Source organism: Capricornis sumatraensis, chromosome 23, assembly GCF_032405125.1.
Source record: "Capricornis sumatraensis isolate serow.1 chromosome 23, serow.2, whole genome shotgun sequence".
Classification (NCBI taxonomy): Eukaryota; Metazoa; Chordata; class Mammalia; order Artiodactyla; family Bovidae; genus Capricornis; species Capricornis sumatraensis.
In genome coordinates this window covers 16618803-16641487 of record NC_091091.1, presented here as the reverse complement: position 1 = coordinate 16641487, position 22685 = coordinate 16618803, and the positions used below count along the sequence as shown (strand labels likewise).

The following is a 22685-nucleotide window of genomic DNA, read 5'->3' as shown; positions in this document are numbered from 1 at the left end:
ATGATAGTTCGTCAGAGACTGGTAAACATTTCCACTTTAAAAGAAAATCCACTCTGTTGTCTGTTCTTTACTTTGGCTGAATATTCTCTCAAAATAGTCTTTCTTCTGAGTCCTACCTAGCTTCCACTGCCCTAAAGCACAGAGAATCTGATCTACATTGGAATATGCATGGCACTAAGAGTAACAACCTACACAGGAATGTGTGCTTCAGGCAGCATTCAGTATTTCTCTTCATCAGTTTCGTGTACACATAGGGCCTAAATGATTCCCACCTTGGCCTCTATGCTCCTGTTATGGATCCTGTGTTACTTATATTCCTAAGTCTTATTTTAACCCCTCCCTGCTATAATTTTCAGGGTCTCTTCTCTCTTTTTCTGTTCCTGTTTTGCATGGTACCCTGCCACTTCCAATTTCTAGAACCAATTTCTTTTGTCAAGAACCTGTAATTTCTTCCAAAGCCTTCTCTGCACTGACCCAGTGTCCAGTTGAAATCTTTATATATATGACATATGTGTAAAGTACTGATAAATCGAAATAGCAGTCAAGACTTTTGGCGTTATTTCACCTGAGCCATTACTTATCTGAAAAAATAATCTGATGAGATCATCTTATAACAAATATTTATTTGGCAAACCATTTTATAGAAATAGACCCTAAAAATCAAACTGTTTCTTATTTAAACAATGCACAGTATCATCCCAGTCTTTCCCCCATCCAAAGTCTACTCCATAACTGAAGTACCAAAAACCCATGACCTGTACTGCTAAAAAGGTGGGTGGGGGAAAAACATTAAACTTCCACAGGAAGACTGTATAAATCTGGCAGTGGTTAAGCACACATCAGCCTGTACCCAAGAGTACTACCGAACCTGAAAAATTAACTGAAAATCTAAATTTACTCTTAATATATGTATTTGCTCTTAATAAGGTTCAAAAATTATGCAATGGTACAGTTACATTATATAAACTGATATAATCAAAGTAGAGTGAAAAATGTGTATTTTAACACCAATACAGATCAACAGATGTGAACAAGAACTTTTTGAAGACATTCTTGTAGCTCCAATTTAAAACAAACATTCAGAACTAGAATCTTCAGAATTTTCTAGTATCTTGAAAATCCCCATCTTCTCTTTAACCGGTCCTGAGGCATTCATTTGATCTAAGAGAAAAATAAATAAACAGGTATTCAAAAAAAAAAAGTGTAAGAACTTAAAAAGAAATCTCTTATTAAAACGAGAACTGGCCTCCAGGGAACAAACGGAAACACCAGTTTGCTAATCAAAATCACTTCTGCTGAATTTAAGATATACCTAGCAATAAACAACACCAATGTGAATTATATTCTCAGATATATATATATACATGTATTTTTTTAAAGCCCAATTATGGTTAGTTTAAAAGCAGGAACACAAAACACCATGAAAATATATCTTTATACTCCCATAGCTAATTTGAAATCTTTTATGTTTTTGTCAACATGATAGCTATTGAAATGAAATTACTTCTGGTTTTAATCTGCATTCTCGGATTTCCAGGGAGACTGAAGCATCTTTTTATGTTCAATGGTTGTTTCTTTTATTCCTGGTAATTGTTGCTCTTAAGTTGTTCAGTTTTCTTGTTGATATTTATTTATGTATGATAATCATTTCCTGTTTGCTATGTACTGTAGATATTTGTGGTCTGTCATTTACCTGTTTATGGTATTGTTTTTACAGAAGCCTTTAATAAAATCTATTAATCTGTTCATTTAGTTTGAGTTCTGTATCCTATCCGAAAACTCTACAGATATTTCCCTATTTTTTAAGTTAAATGTTTTGCTTATAAAGTTTTGATGACTTAATTTATCTAGAATTTATTCTTGAATGATGAGCTTTACCACTGTTGATACAAACTGGCAACCATGTTTTACTGATTACATTTACAAACTGAAGGTTTGTTGCAACCCTATGTTGAGCAAGCATCGGAACCATTTTTAGCTTGCTTCATGTCTGTCTTCAATTTTGGTTAATTCTCACAATATTTTAAACCCTCCACCAAAAAGGTTATACTTGCTGAAGGCTCAGATTATGGTTAGCATTTTTTAGCAATAAGTATTTTTAAAGTATGTATATTGTTTTTTTTAGACAATGTTATTTCACATTTACTTCACAAAGACTACTTTACAGTGTAAACGTAACTTTTATAAGACTGAAAAAAACTTTTTAAAATGTGTGATTTGCTTATTTCCGTGCTCTGGAACCCAGCCTGCAGTATCTGCAAGGAATAATAGGAATTTCCCCTCTCTGGTTTGAAATTACATTTATCATTTCTTGATTTTTCCATGGAAGTTTGGATGACTTTCTGGATTTGCCACATCAGCAGTAAATTTACCTTGTGTGCTAATTCAACAGCCTTAATTATGATGATTTTTAAATTGAATCTTAGTACCTGATTTATTCTGTTGTTCTTCAAAATTGTCTTGGCTCTTGGTCCTTTACCATTCCATATTAATTTTAAGAACAGCCTGTCAAAGCTCTTTAAAAAGCCATAATATTATGGATTTTAACTAGAAGATTAATGTAAGGAATACAAGTTAATCGTATCCATAAAAACAGTTAAATTTGTTATGTATTCAGTCCTCTTATTGTCCTTGGATGTTTCATAGATTCTCTATAAAGGTCTTAAAGAAATTATTATATTTAATTCTAGGTATGTTAGTTTAGTAGCTGTTGTAAATATCTAATTTTCTAATTACTGCTAATACACATACTATTAATTTATAGCAAACTTTTTGAATTCTAACTTTTAGATTCCCTCAGATTTTCTATGGAGATAATTATACCACCTGCAAAAGTAGTATAATGAAACCAATTATTCCTATTTTTATTATCTTACAGCATTAGTTAAGACTTTCTTGTACCTTGCATTATGTTTTATAATGTACAGTGGGAGTGACAGCTGTTAACACTCAACTGTTCTTGATTTTCATAGTAATTTACTAAATGAATGCATCTTTTCAGATTAAGAACATTTTCTTTGTCATATTTAAGAATTATGAGGTTGATTATGATGGCATGTCAAGTGGCTTTTCAGAATCTAGTTCTTTTTTATTCAGTTAATGTCAATTAATATTTTCAGATGTTACCCTATCCTTGTATGCCTTCTATGCTGCTGCTGTTTATTTGACAATATATTTAAGCTTTGGCCATAATGGTTTATCTTTATCTCATTTTTTCCTGTACTATATGAAAATTAAAATTCACATAAACATGCAAAGAACTCAGAACAGCTAAAACCAACTTGAAAATAAAGAACAAAACTGGAAGATTCACTCTTCACAATTTCAAAACTCACCATAAAACAATAATCAAGACAGTGTGGTACTGGCACAGGATTAACAAACAGATTAACAGGAACAGGAGAGAACTGAGAGTATAGAAAAAACCCTTCACATTTATGATCAACAAATTTCCAACAAAGGTGCCATGGCAATTCAAAAGGGAAATAATAATCTTCAATAAATTGGGCTGAGACAATTGGACAATGTGCAAAAAAATGAATTAAGACCCTTGCCTTATACCCTACACAAAAATTAACTCAAATATGAGACTATAAAACTCTTAAAACATCAGACTTCCTTAGTGATCCAGTGGTTAAGACTCCACGCTACCAGTGCAAGGGGGGGTGGGTCAGTCCCCAGTCAGGAAACTAGATCCCACATGCCATGTGGTGTGGCCAAAAAATTTTTTTTAGTTAAAAAGAAGGAAAAAAAAAAATCAGAACTTTACTAGGCAAAGATTAGACACAACATCAAAATTGTGAGTAATAACAACAAAAAGATAAATGTAACTTCATCAAAAATTTTCCTTCTGCTCTTTAAGAGACACAAAGGAAGTATAAAGATAAACTACAGACTGGGAGAAAATATTTGCAAAACATGTATCTGATAAAGGATTTGTGTCCAGAATATATAAAGAATTCTCTCAACTTGAAAATATCATGATGCTATACCCTGTGGTGTGCTGGTGTTTAACAACAGACTCCCTATTCCCCAAAAAGGGCTGTAGTTTATCTTTTTCCTGTTTCTATGCCTGATCACCAATAGCAAGCTACTAATGTAACACTGCTGAACACAATTAGGAAAAGATACCATTATTTATTTCCACTGTGGAGATATAATATACATAAATAATCAAGAGCATAGATACTCATGTTACAGAATGAGTAGGAAAGGATGAGTTTAATATTTATTTGTATTCAAAATAACTTATGATTACCATTTGTAGGCATCGACTCATTATTCTTACAATTTATACATAGAAGAAGCAATTTATCTTGCAGCCCCATGGACTGCAGCCCGCCAGGCTCCCCCATAGGATTTTCCAGGCAAGATTACTAGAGTGGGTTGCTATTTCCTTCTCCAGGGGATCTTCCTGACCCAGGGATCAAACCCGGGTCTCCTGCACTACAGGCAGATTCTTTACCAACTGACTTACCAGGGAAGCCCTATCTTGCTTATATAGATTGTATCTTAGGGTAACCAAATAATTTATATGGGAAAGTTATAATAGACTAATTCCAGCTAATAAAGGAATGAAAGAATAAGAAAATCAGCATTTTAATGCTCAAAAAAATAGTGGTTCTAAACCATAATAAATAAATGCTAAAAAAAATCAGGCTAAATAGAAGAACAGAATACTACATGAAGATCAGCCTGAATCAGCTGATTAATCTTAATCTTAGCTAACTAAAAATAAGAAACCCAGACCTGATGCATCTCTTTATATGATTTAAAATGAGAATAAAGCACTGGTATTCCTAAAATACGGAACTTGGATCTTATTAAGCCAGTAGAGCTATTTTCACAGCTATTTACCACCTCACAGAAAATAAGCAGATTGAGGAACAAGTCAAAGAACAATGAGAGGGAGAAGTTGGCCAATTCTGGAATGCAGAATTGCAGAATGTCGTTTCACTGGACAAATAACCCAGTTTCTCCAACAAATCGACAGCATGGAATAACAAAAGTGAGGAGGAAAGTGATCGAGAAGAAAAAAGATAGCAAGAACAATGGAATTTGAATCGTGATTCAAACTGTAAAAAGATTGGCACAAGTGGAGAAATGTGGATATGAACTGGGTATTAGCTGCTATTAAAGTTTTAGGGCCAACTCTCTCAAATGTTTAAGAATGACATAGTGACGATATTTAAAAACATGTTCTTCTCAATAAAAGACGCCTAAAAGTGGCTATGGCATGAATTTAACATTCTGATCGAAGAAAATGGCAATGAAACAAAATTGGCCAAATGTTGTAAACTATTAGGGCAGAATGAGTTATACACAGGGGTATATTATACTTCTCTCTACTTATGTATATGTTTCAAAGTTTCCATAAAAATAGTAAGTAAAACCATAAGAGATACTTACCAAGAAGATCACTTCGATCTAACAGCAACTCCAGATCTTTATCACTGATGACTTTCTCTCTTGATCCTTTTACTTCCCTATAAGAAAACAAAATATTCAGGTCTATAGGATAAATCAAAACTATCAATTACATTTTTCTAAAGTAAAAACAACCTCACCTTTCATAATCTCTTGATTTTAATAATTCCATTAATTCCTTGGGGTCTAAAAAGTTCTTAGATTGATTTAATCCAGACTGACCACCTTTGAAATGATCTGAAAAAAAGTTACAAAAAATTAAAAACACTCAAAATTGCTTTTAAAACCAAAATATAATACATTACAAACCATCAGAATACCCCACATTAAATAAAAAGGACAGACAAACCCAGTGTTGGTAAAAAAAGAAAAGTAACTGCAGTTCTCATTCTTTGCAGGTGGGAGTAAAGTGGTATGTCCACTTGGGTAACGTCTGGTAGTTTTCTATAGGTAAACCTATACCCACCCTAAGACAAAGCACAAATAAACACACATGTTCATTAATACTTGTAACAAGAGGACCTTATTCGTAAGAACTAAAATCTGTAAACCAAACATCAATCAACAAAAGAATGGATGAATTACTTTACAATTTTAAAAAATCACAAATTTCTGACTTAACAACAGAGATGAATCTCAAAATACGTCATATATAAGTAGCTTAGGCAAAAGAAGAATATGTATGTATAAATGAATCCAGGTGTGAAGTTAAAGGAAAAACTAACCCATGTGACAAAAACTGGAATAGTGACTGCCTTCTAGTAAGGAGCAAGAGTCTGGGAAATACTGGAAAGGGAAACTTTCTTGGAAAACAGAAATGTTACCTTGATATGGATGACAATTATTTGAGTATAACTTGTTAGAGACATCAAGCCATACACTTAGCTTGGAATTTTACTGTGTATGTAATACACCTCAATAAAATATTGCCAGCATTTAAAAAATTATTTTCAACTTGTTCTCAAAAATTAATCTCTAAAATTATTAAAAATGAAACTTGGGAAAATAAAACTATAAACTGTACCTAATTTAAAATCCCCTGGTAGCTCAGCTGGTAAAGAATCCGCCTGCAATGCAGGAGACCCCAGTTTGATTCCTGGGTTGGGAAGTTCCCCTAGAGAAGGGATAGACTACCCACTCCAGTATTCTTGAGTTTCCCTGGCGGCTCAGTTGGTAAAGAATTCACCTGTAATGAGGGAGACCTGTGTTCGATCCCTCGGTTGGGAAGGTCCCCTGGAGGAGGGCATGGGAACCCATCCAGTATTCCTGCCTGGAGAATCCCCATGAACAGAGGAACCTAGCCTGTATAGTCCATGGGGTCACAAAAAATCGGACACAACTGAGTAACTAAGCACACAGCACACACAATTTAAACCAAATTACAATAAACAAAATACAATTTATTTCATCATTCAAATCTCTAAAAGCAGCATAGGTGAAAAACTTTAATCTGCACAAAATCTTACTTGGACCAAGCACCTTTTTCCTTCAACGGAAATTCTAACTACAATCTGAATGCTCCATCAGGTCGAATTAAAGATGTCTAAAACCTAATCCATTATTTCTCTCAAAATCAAATACACTGGAGATAGTTTTTGTGAGTAGAAAAGCAGCATAAATTGTTAGTGATTTGCAACATTATTATGATTTCTCTATGCTTCAAAATGTACATAAGATGACTTTCAATTTTTTGTAAGGCAGCCAGCAAGTCATTTGCCCAAACAGAATTTTATATTGAATAAACAAAAGCAGGACTCCAAGGACTCTCAGGGAATAGAACATAAAAGGCCAATGCCTCACCCACATCACTTTCCCTATTTCTCAAAATCTTTTCTAGATAAAAAAATTGCTGTTTTCTAATATTCTATTATTGAAACTATGAAAAGGGTAGGTATACTGGAATCAAATATTTTTTAAATAGTGGGGGCTCAGCAAAGTAATTTTATTGTAGCACTACTTTAATATACCTTTAATCTTCTTTTTTTAAACTGAAGTATAGGCTCAGAGGTTAAAGCATCTGCCTCCAATGCGGGAGACCCAGGTTCAATCCCTGGGTCGGTAAGACCCCCTGGAGAAGGAAATGGTAACCCACTCCAGTATTCTTGCCTGGAGAATCACATGGACGGAGAAGCCTGGTAGGCTCCAGTCCACAGGGTCGCAAAGAGTCAGACACGACTGAGTGACTTAGTTATCAATTATTAATTATTATAGTTGCTTTACAATGTTGTGTTAAGTTTTTGCTGTAGAGCAAGGTCAATCAGCTGTATATATACATAGATCCCCTCTTTTTTGGATTTCCTTCCCATTTAGGGCACCACATAGCACTAAGTAGAGTTCCCTGAGTTAGACAGTCATTTCTCATTAGTTACCTAGATATATAATAGTGTATATATGTCAGTCCCAATCTCTTAATCCATCCCACCCTGTAAGATAGTTACAGAAAAACCAGAATGAACTCTTTGGCCATCTCAATACCATATGATCCAGTAATTCTATTCCTGGGTATGTATCTGAAGAAAACAAAAATACTAATTTGAAAAGATACATGCATCCCAATGTTCATAGAAGCATTATTTATGATAGCCAAGTATGGAAGCAACCCAAGTGTTCAACTGATGAATGGATAAGGAATAGTACAAAATGGAATATTAGTTATCATAAAAAAAAAGAAATTCTGCCATTCGAAACATGGATGAACCTAGAGTGTATTATGATTAGTGAAAAAGGACAGAAAGACAAATGCTGTATGCTAAAACTTATATGTGGAATCCAAAAAATCAAACAAGAAAACAGACGCACAGATATAGAGAACCAGTGGTTAGTGGGGAGAAGGGAAGGGGCAGTCAAGTCATTATTTTTCAATAACTTTAAATGGAGTAAAATATATAAAAATTGTTAATTACTATGCTGTATACCTGAAACATAATATTAGAAATCAACTATACTTTAATAAAACTTCTTTTAAAGAGAATAATCAGTAACATCATGTCAAAGTGCCATGACAGACTTCAGACTTTAAGATAAGATACTTTAAAAGTACATACAGCTTCAAATTCCCCACTGCCTATTTAAATCCTGCACTGATTTCTCTTATAAAGAAAGTAACAACAACAAAACTCACAACACACAATAGACAACTGAAGCAAAAAAGTACGACAAAATATTACTTACTTTTGTGGATGATCAATTTTTCCAGTTTTCTTTTAGCAGCTGCTCTTTCCACAATTTTCTGATCAATAGTATTTGCTGTAACAAGACGATATACAACAACTGGCCTTGTCTGACCAATTCTATGACATCTATCCTGGGCCTGAAGATCAGACTGGGGGTTCTTAAAGGTTAAAAAGAAAAACATTTAACAGTTTAAGGTTAAAATTAGTTAAACTCATACTATGTGGGCAGAGTCAACAAGGATGACCCAGCCAGAATCTTTTAAACAGTGCCTTAACTCAATTTGGGCTCCCCTTGTGGCTCAGACGGTAAAGCATCTGCCTACAATGCTGGAGACCCGGGTTCAATCCCTGGGTCGGGAAGTTCCCCTGGAGAAGGAAATGGCAACCCACTCCAGTATTCTTGCCTGGAAAATCCCATGGACGGAGGAGTCCGGTAGGCTACAGTCCATGAGATCACAAAGAGTCAGACACAACTGAGCGACTTCACTTCTTCACTTTAACTGAATTTAGGCTTGTAAGCGTTACTTCAGTGATAAAATACATTTAAGTCTTTACAGACAGAACACTTGACAAAGCAATGATTCTCATCTTATAGTGGATATGTTTTCAAAATAAGTAAATGAAATTGCAAAATATACAATGAAAGATTAGAATGGAAATATAATCTGTCTATTGCTACACTTCCAACTTACCCAATCACTATCATAAATGATAACAGTATCTGCTGCAGTCAAATTAATGCCCAGGCCACCAGCTCGGGTACTCACTAAAAAGATAAACACATCTGGATCTGTGTTGAAGCTGTGTATCTAAAAGCAAAAGGGATGTAAACATAAGGAATTAAGAAAGAAACTGCTCCTTCCTGGAATGTGGATAAAAAACTGACTAGTAAGTAGCTATCTTATCACCATCTGTTTATCAGCAAAGGAGGGGGAAGGCAGTGGTGTGCCATGGGATATAAGCCAGCATTCTTCAAGCTGAGTATAGTTCTCAAGCATCTACAGGACTTCTGATGTGGGATAAATACTGACAGCCCCTGAAGTGACTTAGCAGCAGCACAGCAGCAGAAGCCATGAAGCTGAAAAGGCCAATTTGGTGGAAAAGAGATAAAACTATCAGATTCATCTCCCATGAAACAAAATAATCATGCCTATCACCCAGGTTGTGGCAATAAGCCAGAGGCCCTAGGATGTAAGTCTTTTTATTTTTATTTTTTGGTTGTGCCACAGGGCATGTGGGATCCCATTTGCTTAGCCAGAGACCCAACCTTGTGCTCTCTGCAGTGGAAGCACAGTCTTAACCACTGGACCACCAGGAAGTCCCTAGGTCTATTGAACATTACTTCAGCAATCAAGAAAGGAGTTACAAAGAATTAAGTATGTATGACATAAGCAGTCTTACATTTTTTTCTCTCTCTGAATATGACATGGATCCATCAAGCCTGCTAAAGTTGAAATTTCTAAAGTGACAGTAATCCATCAAAATGTCCAACATTCTTGTCATTTGTGAAAAAAGCAGCACCTAAAATTTAAATATACCTTAGTATCTATACTTACTAACAAAAAATAATTATATAGCCAAAAACCCAATCAAAAGTACCACACCTTGTGACCTCTGGTTTTTAGTTCTGGCAGCATTCGATCCAAAATTAAGAATTTGCCAGAATTTGTTACCAGCTCTTCATCAATCTTGAGCAAAGAAAGGAAAAAAAAACAGAAAAAATAGTCACAACAAGTAATAATCTGTTTTTGTCAAAATAAAAACCGTGTTTACAGGTTTAAGTTTTCAATGACAAATAATTACCTTTTAAACCAACTTTGTTATTTGACCTTTTTTATCAGGAGATAGTTCTCAAGGAAAGATATACTCTAGAATTTAAAATCAATGATCTTACAAAATACAAACTATAGTTTAAGTGAATACTTAATCTATCCTCCCCACCCCTCACCCCCAAACTCTGTATAATAAAACATTAACTTCACCTTAATGTTGAGGTTTATTCTTTATAACTGAGTACACTTTCAACCACGTGTGCATGAAAATTACTGCCAAAATTCTTAGTAGAAATGAAAGAAAGTGTAAGAGCTTGTAAGTAACCTAAGTATCAAAGATTAAATTAATCTTCTGATGAAATATCAATACCCTCCAGAGATTATCTTCTTCCTTGTTCAATGAAAAGCTTTAAAGCAGTCGTTCTTAATTGGGGCAAATTTGCCCTCCACCCTCAGGGTATACTGGGCAGTGCCTGAAATATACTTTAGGTTGACACAGCTGGGAAAGGGGAATTACTGTGCCATCTGGTGGCTAAAGGCTACGGATGCTGGACAACTGGCCTATAGCCCACAAGACAGTATCTCCTTAACAAAGAATTATCTGGCCCCAAATATCAATATGCTAAAGATGAGGAACCTACTCTAAAATACGGTTATTTAGAGTTACTGAGAACGGATGTCACTTAATATATGTTGTCTTCCCATCAACCACCCAAGAGACCAATTTCATTCATTTAATCTGGGAGTCTGCAACTCAGCATCAACTTTTTGTTCTCTTCTGTGGCTATTTGTTGAAATTTAAGCAATGAGCCGTCAGACTGACTTTGACAAGCTGAATGCTAACTAAAGGAATACTGAAAAGGTGACAACCTCTAAAATAGACAGTAAGTAAAACATGGAGTAGAAGCCAACTGATTACTAAAAAAACTTGTATTTCTAATGTCACTCTAAATTTAGGAGGATTCTTAGCTATTTATATAAAACATATAAACAAAATGTTAGCTTACATATAGAAAACCTTTATCTGGGGGGAGAAGACTATCATCTCTACTTACTAAGAGGATTACAATCTTCATGACAAACAGCAAAGTATTTACTGCAAATAATAACAAAATGACACTTTTACATGACATAAAAAAGTCACAGAAATCAAAATAGTATATTATTAAATAGTATTTACCTTAAACTCTTGTGTAACTGGATCTATAGGGTACTCAATCAAATATGGATGATTACAGCATTTTCGAAGTAGCATCATTATATTCTGCAACTTCAGATTAACTTCAGATTCTATAGGGACACTTGTTTCCACAATAGTTCTGCCCAAAATGTATAATCCATGAATACAAGAAATTTTAAAAAAACAATACAGTTTAAAGAATACTTTTTAAAAATCTGTTTTTAAACTCACACCTTTCTCGGTCTACCTCTGGCTGTATCTGGCTGATCAGTTTTTCTAATTCATTAGGGAAATCATCTATTTTGCTGTAATCTACTGACTTTCTAGTTCGGCGTTTTGGTCGTCCAGTGGGACTCAGCTCAACTGTTTCTTTCTGTAATAGAACAAATTAAAGAAATATGTTTAAAAAGCATACCCTTAAATTCTATATATACATATATACAAAGTAAGGCATAATATTTTTATGCACGAAGTGTTTTAAGATATTGAAAAAAAAGTCTGTCTTTCATCGAGTTTCATAATTTTCAAACGTGCAAAACCAAAGATCCATAAACTATAGCCAAATGTAAATGTTTTCCTGTAAGATTTCATTATTTTAACACTGATGCCCATATCTAGTTTCAGAGTTAATGCGTTCATATCACAATGCGAAAAAGTGATAGATAAAACTTCTGAATTTATATAAAGGAATTTAATAGGTTTGGGCTGAAATAAAGCCCTGTGTATCATTACAGAGGGTATTTCTTTGGATTGGTATAATACAGCAATGAAATTCCTCCCAATAGACAACTAGTTTCATTTTCTAGCAGCTAAAAAGCCAGAGATTCCTTTAATTAAAATAAAAGTGGCCTAATGACTGTACAAAACAAAGATGCATAACCCTAAGTGCTTTAAAAAGAACAAGTAGCTCCATGGCAAACAGTCAAAAATCTGGACATCTTAAAATTTAAGGGTCTCCTGATCTCCAGTTGTAAGATAATCACATTCCAATTCAATTTCTTATAATATGACGGGTGACTAAAAGAGATCTTTCTTCCAGATAAGAGAATTTTATTTCAGTTTTTGGCTACCAACAATCTCCTGTAAAGGGATTATATATTTGAGGCAACTGGTCTAGTTGGCAAGCCTTAGTATACTGTGTGCTTGTTCAAATTTATTTTCAAGTTCATTCCCACATAGTATTTCAGATGACTATAAAGCAGTTATTGTAGAAACCATCACTTGAACTTTGGAGAGTTTTTGCTATTGGCCTGATGCCTTATACTCCAATTAGAAATTCACCCTCAACAAGTCATGAAAACAGGTAATGAGCCTTATTGTAAAAAGTCATGAAAATGCGATGAGCCTTATATTAAGACCATGAAATATAAGCCTTATATTAAGAACCATGAAAATTTTCTATGCCAACTGTCATTTACAGGTTATTTCAAGTCCACACTACCTCACTGGATCCAAACATGTTTGCAATTGTACGGTTCACAATGGCTGTGTAAAAGATCTCTTGTTTCTTTGAAAGTGGTGCATAAACAACTACTTCTCGTTTAGGAGGAACTTCAAGGGCAACATCAGATTTTAGTCTTCTCAGTAAGAACGGTGTTAAAATCTAAAATTTAAACATGAATAAATATATGTAAATATCAAACATTTCTGTATTTTCAAGGAATACTCTCCCAAATACCATTTTATCCTTTCTTCCTATATGAAACAATTGCATCTCAAAAAGTGATATAAAATATCTCCATGAAATTTTCTGGACCAGACCACCACATGATAAACTCAGTGTTTATCTGTTACAGTCCACAACTTATTAATTTTACAAAAACTCTAGTATAACTTGAATATTTTAAAAAGCAAAAATAAGATGGTATCTATACTTCTTGAAGTTATAGGCCATATTTTTTAAAAGTGAGGTTTGAATTAGTAAAAAACCAAAAACAACTGACCCAGGAGACTTGAAAAGTTTCCTTCTGTAAGTTTTAAAACTTCAGACTTAAAATTATTCTTTCATCAGCTGTGATGACAAGAGATTTCCACATTTTAAAAACAAAAGAGAAGCAATAATTACACCATTATTAAACTGTTTAGGTGTTTAAAAGAAAACCTTTATATATCCTTCACAGCCTTATCTTAAAACTTACATATAGAGAGTTCATTTTTAGGGCTCTGTACTTAAGTACTTCACAGGTATAGAGCCAAGAACAGGGAGACTTTAATTTAGCCGGAGACAGAGACCATTACCAGTAGGTTAAGAAAAAAGTATCTGTAGGCAGCAGTTCAGAAACAAATACACCTACATGCAATTATCAGAAAAAAAAGTTCGTGATTTGGGATATTATTCTTAGTTTTGATTTCCGTACTGTCTCACTTCAAAGTCAAAAAACTTGAAAGTCAAAAAAACTTTTTCAGAAAGATTTTGAATAAAATTGTGAAAGCACAACTGACAAGAAATTCAGGCCCACATAAGAAACTACGAGACTTTTGAAAGACTGTATTTGTTTAAAGACAGATAGGATAGATAGAATCTGTATGAAATGGCAGAATGGATCACACAGTTTGTAAGTAAATTACGCAACTATTATTGGCAAACACTGCATAAAAATCACTTATTTTTATTTTTGGCTGACAAACAGTATATAACCATTAGAGATAAAATGAGTACATGTGGAAACAACAAAAGTTTGAAAAAGCCCTTTAGCTCTGCTGTCACACCATGAGACCTCTGGGGGAGGGGAAAGGACAGGAGAGAAAGTTAAATTGGGGTGCAGGAAGCTCATTTTTCAAAATCTACAACACGCTGTATACGTAATTCCTAAGGTTTCTTTTTTATTCTGTAAGTCTACAGTAAGCAGAATAAGAAAATCAAAAAACCTGATGCAGCATATGCAATACATTCTGTTCTCTCTCTTTAGCAATAATATCTTCAGCAGTTTCAGAAAGACTAGTGATATCAAACCAAGATTCAAAGCTGTAAAAGAAAAAAGTTAACCTATCAATATTAATCAATTATACTAATACATTTTTACATTTTAAACTTTATATTAACCTGTATATTATGAAGCAGCATTTTTCCAAAGGGAACATTTTTTCCTGATTTATAAATATATTATCTTACAATAGTATAAACACCAAATAAACATTAAGGTACATTTTTCTCCCTCTTTCTTTAAAGGCAGACTTCATTTGGATATGTCTGGAATCCTGGAAGCTTGCCTACCCCATGTTCTCCTACAAATGGACCTTGAGACAGGTCCACCTCTATTGCGAAACGTCCTCTTCCACCAAATATGCAGCTTCAGGAAGAATGCACATATCTCATGGGAGGAAAGGGACACTGGCCTCAATTGTCAAATCAACCCTAGCTATCAGTGGGATGACAGATGTCACAGCCACATCATCCTCACATCCTAAGATATACATTTTATGAAAAATTTTAATAAAGTTATAGAAATAAAAACTGTCTCTGAAAATCAAGGGCATATGACTCTCTTTTGGTAAAAATGTGACCCACTATAATGTTTTACGATTCAACATATATGTATGCCGATAATGATTTCTACTAATATCCTTAAGTTCTTCACAATGTAAAACAAAACAAAACCCTATTAACATGAACTATTAAATATAAGCATGTCTGCACTAATACTGTCAGTAAATACAATTAGGGAAAATGGTAATAACAGTAGTTAAACCAGATATTCCCAAAATTTCATCACCTGAGGCACATTTTATGAATACAGATTCCCAGCTCCTACCTCAGTGTTCTAACTAAGCAGAAATACACAGGACCTGGAAATCTCTTTCAATAAATGTTCCTTAAGACAGCCTGGCCTTGGGCTAACATCTTGTTACCCAAGGAGGAACACATTCCCCAAAACATTAAAAGTTACTTTCCCATATAAAATTAACGTTCTTACTTCACTGATGACAAAGTATAAATCAATTACTTTGCCTATTTTTAATGTCTGATAAGATTATTTACTTTTCCATCCTGAGCATACTGCTTTTCTGAAAACTATGTTTATATTTTGTTCTTTATGCTATATGCTTCAAATACAGCTTCTAGAATAAAAAACATGAGGGTGAAACTGAGAGACCTTGGTTATATTTTTGAGTCTGGCATTAACTAGTTATATTTTTAGTAATTTGACACTTGGGTTTTCTTATGTGTGAGGGGATGTATTCAACCTCTCTACCCTTTGTTTGTAAGAATATAATGAGAAAAATCCATATGAAAGTGAAAGTTAAGACAATAAGGAACTTTATAAAAATATTTTAAGTCCAGTGTTTAAGATATTGGGAGCATTCACTGCCATGGATGCAGGTTCAATCCCTGGTTGGGGTGTTAAGATCCCACAAATCATGAGCCATAGTCAAAAAAAAATAAAAATAAAAACTAAGCAGTGTAAAAGTTTTCCTTTAATCAATACAATAAAAACTTTAAAATTAACTGTTTAATTTATCTCTTCTCATAATTTGTGTCAAAAGTAGAACTTACTAGGGGAGGGGATTTGGAGGAAGATGGTTAAAAAGTACAAACTTCCAGATATAAAATAAATACTACGGATATGATGTACAACATGACAACCATAGCTAATATGGCTTTATGATATACAGTAAAGTCATTAAGAGAATAGATCTTAAGAGTTCTCATCACAAGGAGGAAAACTTTTTCTTTTTATTGTATCTGAGATGATGGATGTTAATTAAACCTACTGTGGTAATCACTTCACAATATATGTAAATCAAACCATCATACTGTACATCTTCAATTTATACAGTAATGTATATTAATTCTTTTTCAATAAAACTAGAAAAAAATAGAGAACATACTACAAAGAACTAGCCGAAAGCTATTATTAAAGTCCAGCTACCTAGAAGAAAGAAATTAATCTATGAACACAGATTTTGAGATTTTTAGAAAAACATAGGCAATAATTAAACAACTGGCTTACCTACCTTTTCAAGTCATCAAATACATCTGGCAGCAAAAAGTTTAGCAATGACCAAAGCTCTGATAAATTGTTCTGCAAAGGAGTACCAGTCAAAAGAAGTTTGTTATCCGCATTGAACCGTTTTAACTCCCTAATTAGGCGGCACTTCATGTTCTTAATTCTGTGTCCTTCATCTACTATTAAGTATTTCCAATAGCAATTCTAGAAAAGGAATTCAGGGGAAACATTTTATATGATGGTCTCACAATTTCTCCTAAAAGCAATTCTAAAAACAAAACCACTTTATTAGGAATGAATGTCCAATTTTATTGAATGGTATTTCTGTATCTATTGAGATAATCATGTTTCCCTCTGATCTACTAAGAGAGTAAGTTAGATTTTCTGAAACTGATATATACTTGTATTACTAAGAGAGTAAGTTAGATTTTCTGAAACTGATATATACTTGTATTCCTAAAACAGCCCTCACTTGGTCTTGAACTAATAAAATCCACCTGCTGTTATGTATTTAAGAATTCTCCATTCACATTTTTTAGGCAAAGTAGTCTGTAGTTTTCCTTTCTAATGCTTTGTCAAGTTTTAATTAGTGTTATCCTGGAGTCCTAAAAAAGGAACTGAAAGACTTTGTTAGTTCTATATGCTCTGAAACATTAATAGCATTAGAATTTTCATCATAGCCAAAAAAAATAAAATTAAAAAAAAAAAAGGAAAAGAGATAAAAATTATTTTAAATGGTGTGTGGCTACCAAGATTTAAGTTCCAAACGCTTTAATTTTCCTGTTAGAGACTACAATCTTCATCTCAATCTTTTGGTTAATATAAACCTCTAGGTTCTAAAGGAATATACCCAATGCAATCTATTCTATCAGGAAAAAAAAAATTAAACCAATGCTACTGGAAGGTGATATCAATTTTCAGAAATGTGATTTATGGATTACAAAGACTCCAGTAAGACCATTCGTACCTGCAATGTACTTCGGTCTCTCATGGCTATCTCAAACGAAGTGATCACCACAGGATGGATCTGTAGTGTCCCTTTCCGTTCATGAATATGCTTAACCAGTATTCGACGCTCTTGCTGGGTCCCATGATATAACATAGTAGGAATCTAAAAGATGTTATTAGATTGTTAATTAACAAACTTTAGAACAAAATATGAATAACAAAAATTTGGAAAATATGAAGTTAAACATTTCTGAGAGAAAAAACATAATTTAACTTTAGTTCTATCTTTCTATAATAAAATGAGTCAATCAATTTTAATTGCTGGGCTACAGCGGGAGGATAAAAAGGGCCACAAAATCAAATCAAGTGTAAGGTGAGAGAAATGGCAAAGTTATTTCTGGAATGTGTACTTCTCCTAAGGCAAGGATGTGGCTACAACACATATGGAAGGAAAACATAGTAAGGATGAACAGAATTAAAAAATAAATACCAAGGTCTGTCTCAGGTGGGTCAAAGTACTCAATGCACTAAAAATCACCCAGGGATATTTCAGGCAAGATTTCTGAGATTACTAATACGTATTCTATATAAACTTACAGAAGGTATTGCTGATATTCAAACATAAGTTAAATAAGATACAGACACAGAAATCAACAAAATTATAGTAAGATCTATAACTTAATTCAGGCAACAAAATAATAAAATATTTGCAATGATAATATATTTAACAAAAGGAAGCATGTCTTACTTCTGGTGTAAATCTTTTGAATTCAGCCATCCAGTTAGGAAGTGTAGACAAAGGGCCACAGACGAGAAAAGGTCCAGGCACACCTCTCTGAATCATCAATGCAATTGTAGCAATGCACTGAACTGTCTTCCCCAATCCCATTTCATCTGCTAAAATACCGTTAATTCCGTTTTCCCAAAGCATCTGGACAAAAATAATATGCACTCTATTTGAATGCTGATATAAACATCTATTGAATCAGCAGTTTATTTCTTCCTTTAATCCAACAGGGATAATTATGATGAGACTGACATATTCATATTTTAAGTTATAAAAACACTGTGTGAACTCAGTTTCCAAAGCCATAAAAATGTTGGTAGCCTTGAATAAGATAAATTTCCACTTTCAAAAACTTATTCTGGGTAAATAAATTAGAAAATAAGTATTCACACAGAAATACATGTCTTATATATAACAGTGAAACACAGAAGGAACAGCTCAAGTTGTGTTATATCATATTAATAGGTTATTATATAGAAATGAAACAATATCTTGAATCAAAATTGAGGATGTATTACCCTAAGCCATTCCATGCCTTCCACTTGGTACCACCGCATCACTCCTCCTGTGAAGTGTTTTGGTTGCTGAAAGGGTACTGGCTGTCCATTACATTTCCGAACGGGGTCAAAAAAGAATTTCGTGTTTTGCCTAACCGTTTGAGATAATCTATCTTTAATTTTACTATTTGAATCTTTATTTTTCTGAAGATCTTCTACACACATATTAGAAGAGGAGCTCTCATCCTGTAAAGAAAAAAGTTCAGATAAAAGTTTAATACATAATTATGCTGCTACCCTCCATTAATCAGAAAATGTAACTACTATAATCAAAACTGCAGTTACATAATGAACTGTGCTGTTGTAGAAGACTCTTCAGAGTCCCTGGGACTGCAAGGAGATCCAACCAGTTCATCCTAAAGGACATCAGTCCTCGGTGTTCATTGGAAGGACTGATGCTAAAGCTGAAACTCCAATACTTTGCCCACCTCATGTGAAGAGTTGACTCATTGGAAAAGACCCTGATGCTGGGAAGGATTGGGGGCAGGAGGAGAAGGGGACGACCCAGGATGAGATGGCTGGATAACATCACTGACTCAATGGACGTGAGTTTGGGTGAACTCCGGGAATTGGTGATGGACAGGGAGGCGTAGCGTGCTGCGATTCATGGGGTCGCAAAGAGTCAGACACGACTGAGCTGAACTGAATCACTGTGAACATCATTTCACATGTTGAATAAAAATCTATAGTTAGTTTCGTTCAAGAATATAAAAATTATTTAGTTTCTATAAGTAATTACCTTCACTACAGGGAAAGGGACAAAGTAAAAATAGTTTAAAACTGTATCAAACTTAAACAGCGCCAACTTATGACCAAAGGTAGACTTCATTGGTTAGCTAGGTCCAAATTCCATTATAAGAATATGAAAACAAGGATTAAGTCAATTCAAATGAAGTCCTATAAATGATGCCAACAACTGAATATTCAACTGAAAATATAGGGAACTTGAGTTTCACCACTCCATACATAAAATCTGAGATGAAATGATATACCTAAACATCAAACCAAGAACCATAAAGCTTTCAGAAGAAAACAGAGAATAACCTTGTGATAAATTTTCACAAGGTTATCACAAACCTTGATAACCTTGTGATAGACAAATACTTCTTATACAAGACAAAAAAGTACTAACCATCAAAAGAAAAAAAAGTAATGATTTGGACTATTACAAAATTTAAAATTTTCTGCTTATTAAAAGATACCACTAAAAAAAGATATCATTAAGAAATTGAGTAAGCAAGCCAGGAACAGAAAGAAAATACAGTATATATATATCTGACAACAATCAGAACTCAGGTATCAACAAAAATACAAATAACCCAATAACTGGGCAAAAGATATAAACAGAAACTTTACAAAAGAACACACATTAACAGCCATTATTAACACAAAAATTAACTCTACATTAGTAATTAAAATACAAAATAAAACTACATGAAATTCACTCCACGGCTAAGGTTAAAAAGACTAATGACACGAAATGCTGGCAATGATATGAATTCAAACTTTTATACACTACTAATGGAGAGTCAGGAAGCAACAGTTAGAACTGGACATGGAACAACAGACTGGTTCCAAATAGGAAAAGGAGTATGTCAAGGCTGTATACTGTAGCCCTGATTATTTAACTTATATGCAGAGTACATCATGAGAAACGCTGGGCTGGAGGAAGCACAAGCTTGGAATCAAGACTGCTGGGAGAAATACCAATAACCCTCAGATATGCAGATGACACCACCCTTATGGCAGAAAGTGAAGAACTAAAGAGCCTTTTGATGAAAATGAAAGAGGAGAGTGAAAAAGTTGGCTTAAAGCTCAACATTCAGAAAACGAACATCATGGCATCCAGTCCCATCACTTCATGGCAAATAGATGGGTAAGCAGTGGCTGACTTTTTGGGGGGGGGGCTTCAAAATCACTGCAGATGGTGACTGCAGCCATGAAATTAAAAGATGCTTACTCCTTGGAAGGAAACTTATGACCAACCTAGACAGCATATTAAAAAGTAAAGACATTACTTTGCCAGCAAAGGTCCGTCTAGTCAAAGCTATGGTTTTTCTAGTAGTCATGTACAGATGTTAGAGTTGGACCACAGAAAAACCTTGAGTGCCAAAGAATTGATGCTTTTGAACTGTGGTGTTGGAGAAGACTCTTGAGAGTCCCTTGAACTATAAGGAGATCCAACCAGTCCATCCTAAAGGAGATCAATCCTGAATATTTGTTGGAAGGACTGATGTTGAAGCTGAAACTCCAATACTTTGGCCACCTGATGCAAAGAGCTGACTCACTGGAAAAGACCCTGATGCTGGGAAAGATTGAGGGCAGGAGGAGAAGGGGATGACAGAGGACGAGATGGTTGGATGGCATCACCAACTCAATGGACATGGGTATGGTGAACTCCGGGAGTTGGTGATAGGCAGGGAGGCCTGGCATGCTGTAGTTTCTGTGGTCGCAAGAGTCAGACACGACTGAGTGACTGAACTGAACTGAGTGAGAATAAAATGGTGGGTTCACTTTCAGAAAAGAGCTCTACTTTCTTATAAAGTTGAACTTCATTTACCATATGATCCAGCAATTCCATTTCTAGGTATATATCAAAAAAATATCAAAACATGTCCACACAAAGATCTTTACAAAAGTTATTATAGCAGCCTCATTCAGAACAGCTACAAAGTGGAAACAACCCAAATGCTCATGAAGAGAATGGATAAAGACATTGTAATATTTGACAGAATACTAGTCAGCAATAAAAAACCTGACGGAGGAGCCTGGTAGGCTACAGCCCATGGGGTCGCGAAGAGTCGGACACAACTGAGCGACTACACTTTCACTTTTCACTTTCCTGCATTGGAGAAGGAATTGGCAACCCGCTCCAGTGTTCTTGCCTGGAGAATCCCAGGGACGGGGGAGCCTGGTGGACTGCCGTCTATGGGGTCGCACAGAGTCGGACACGACTGAAGCGACTTAGCAGCAGCAGCAGCAGTAACAAAACAACATCAATGATTATCAGCCACAGTATAGGGGTGGGCAAGACTGGCAAGGATACCAGAGATCCTTCTACCATAATGAAAAGGTGCTAAAATTTTCATCTGGATGATGGATACACAGATATATACACTTAACAAAACTTATCAGAATGAACATAAGATCAGTATGTTATTTATTATATATTACAAAGTGTAGTCAATTCCACAGTAAATTGTGATAGAAGATTAGATTGGACTTTATCTTTTAAAATACATCTAAGATTTATTTTTAAAAATGCTTAATTTTATTTACATTTAACATAGTTGGTTGTAACTGCATCATAAACCAAACCTTATACTGAAGAAAGAAAAAAATCCTGTAAGTGTAGAGCCGTGATAGTAAATACCAAGGTCACAAGGCATCTCTCTACATAAAATGAGAGTTTAGGGGTGGGGATAGAAACAAGCCTTCTCAAACAAAACCAAAGAAAATGTTGGAAGGCCAGAAACAAGACTGAAGTATCCTGAGGGACTTCCACAAGCTGTGGAATATATACATGTGGAATGTACATAGGCATATAGTTACAGTTACCTGCATCTTTGCCAAACTCTCAAAGACTCAAAAATTAATATTTACACATTGAAGAACATATAACAGATTATACTTAAAGTTGATAGATAAGAAATAAGCATGTTATAGGATAACTAGTGAGAAAAAATGTACACTGGTGATTAAGAGAAAAAAAACCTAATGATCAGGGACACAAATATGACTCCTAAATTTAATAAATCTCTCTTATAAATCTCTTACCTCATTCTCCTTTTTATTTTTCTTGGCCACAGACAAAATTTCCTAAAATAATGAGAAAACAGAAACACAATAACAATGATTATGGTCCATTCATTTATTTATTCAACAAACATTT

The 22685-nt window shown here is 34.3% G+C and overlaps 1 protein-coding gene across 5 annotated transcripts in view; it reads right to left on the bottom strand.

Annotated features, from left to right (window-relative positions):
• Positions 1-669: 669 nt before the first annotated feature.
• HELLS (helicase, lymphoid specific) overlaps positions 670-22685 on the bottom strand; it is a 36318-nt gene continuing 14302 nt past the window's right edge. For 2 of the 5 annotated variants that reach the window (XM_068961226.1, XM_068961230.1), the window contains 16 exons: positions 22571-22612; positions 18755-18979; positions 18198-18380; positions 17469-17612; positions 16509-16705; positions 14421-14517; positions 12994-13155; positions 11786-11925; positions 11553-11691; positions 10205-10288; positions 10002-10121; positions 9293-9409; positions 8599-8758; positions 5568-5664; positions 5410-5486; positions 670-1161 (listed from right to left, as the gene is read on the bottom strand). In XM_068961226.1, coding sequence (XP_068817327.1) covers positions 1067-1161; positions 5410-5486; positions 5568-5664; positions 8599-8758; positions 9293-9409; positions 10002-10121; positions 10205-10288; positions 11553-11691; positions 11786-11925; positions 12994-13155; positions 14421-14517; positions 16509-16705; positions 17469-17612; positions 18198-18380; positions 18755-18979; positions 22571-22612 — 2079 coding nt within the window. In that variant the 3' untranslated portion in view covers positions 670-1066. The remainder of the gene's footprint in view (positions 1162-5409; positions 5487-5567; positions 5665-8598; positions 8759-9292; positions 9410-10001; positions 10122-10204; positions 10289-11552; positions 11692-11785; positions 11926-12993; positions 13156-14420; positions 14518-16508; positions 16706-17468; positions 17613-18197; positions 18381-18754; positions 18980-22570; positions 22613-22685) is intronic. The other 3 variants (XM_068961227.1, XM_068961228.1, XM_068961229.1) reach the window with 3 other exon arrangements.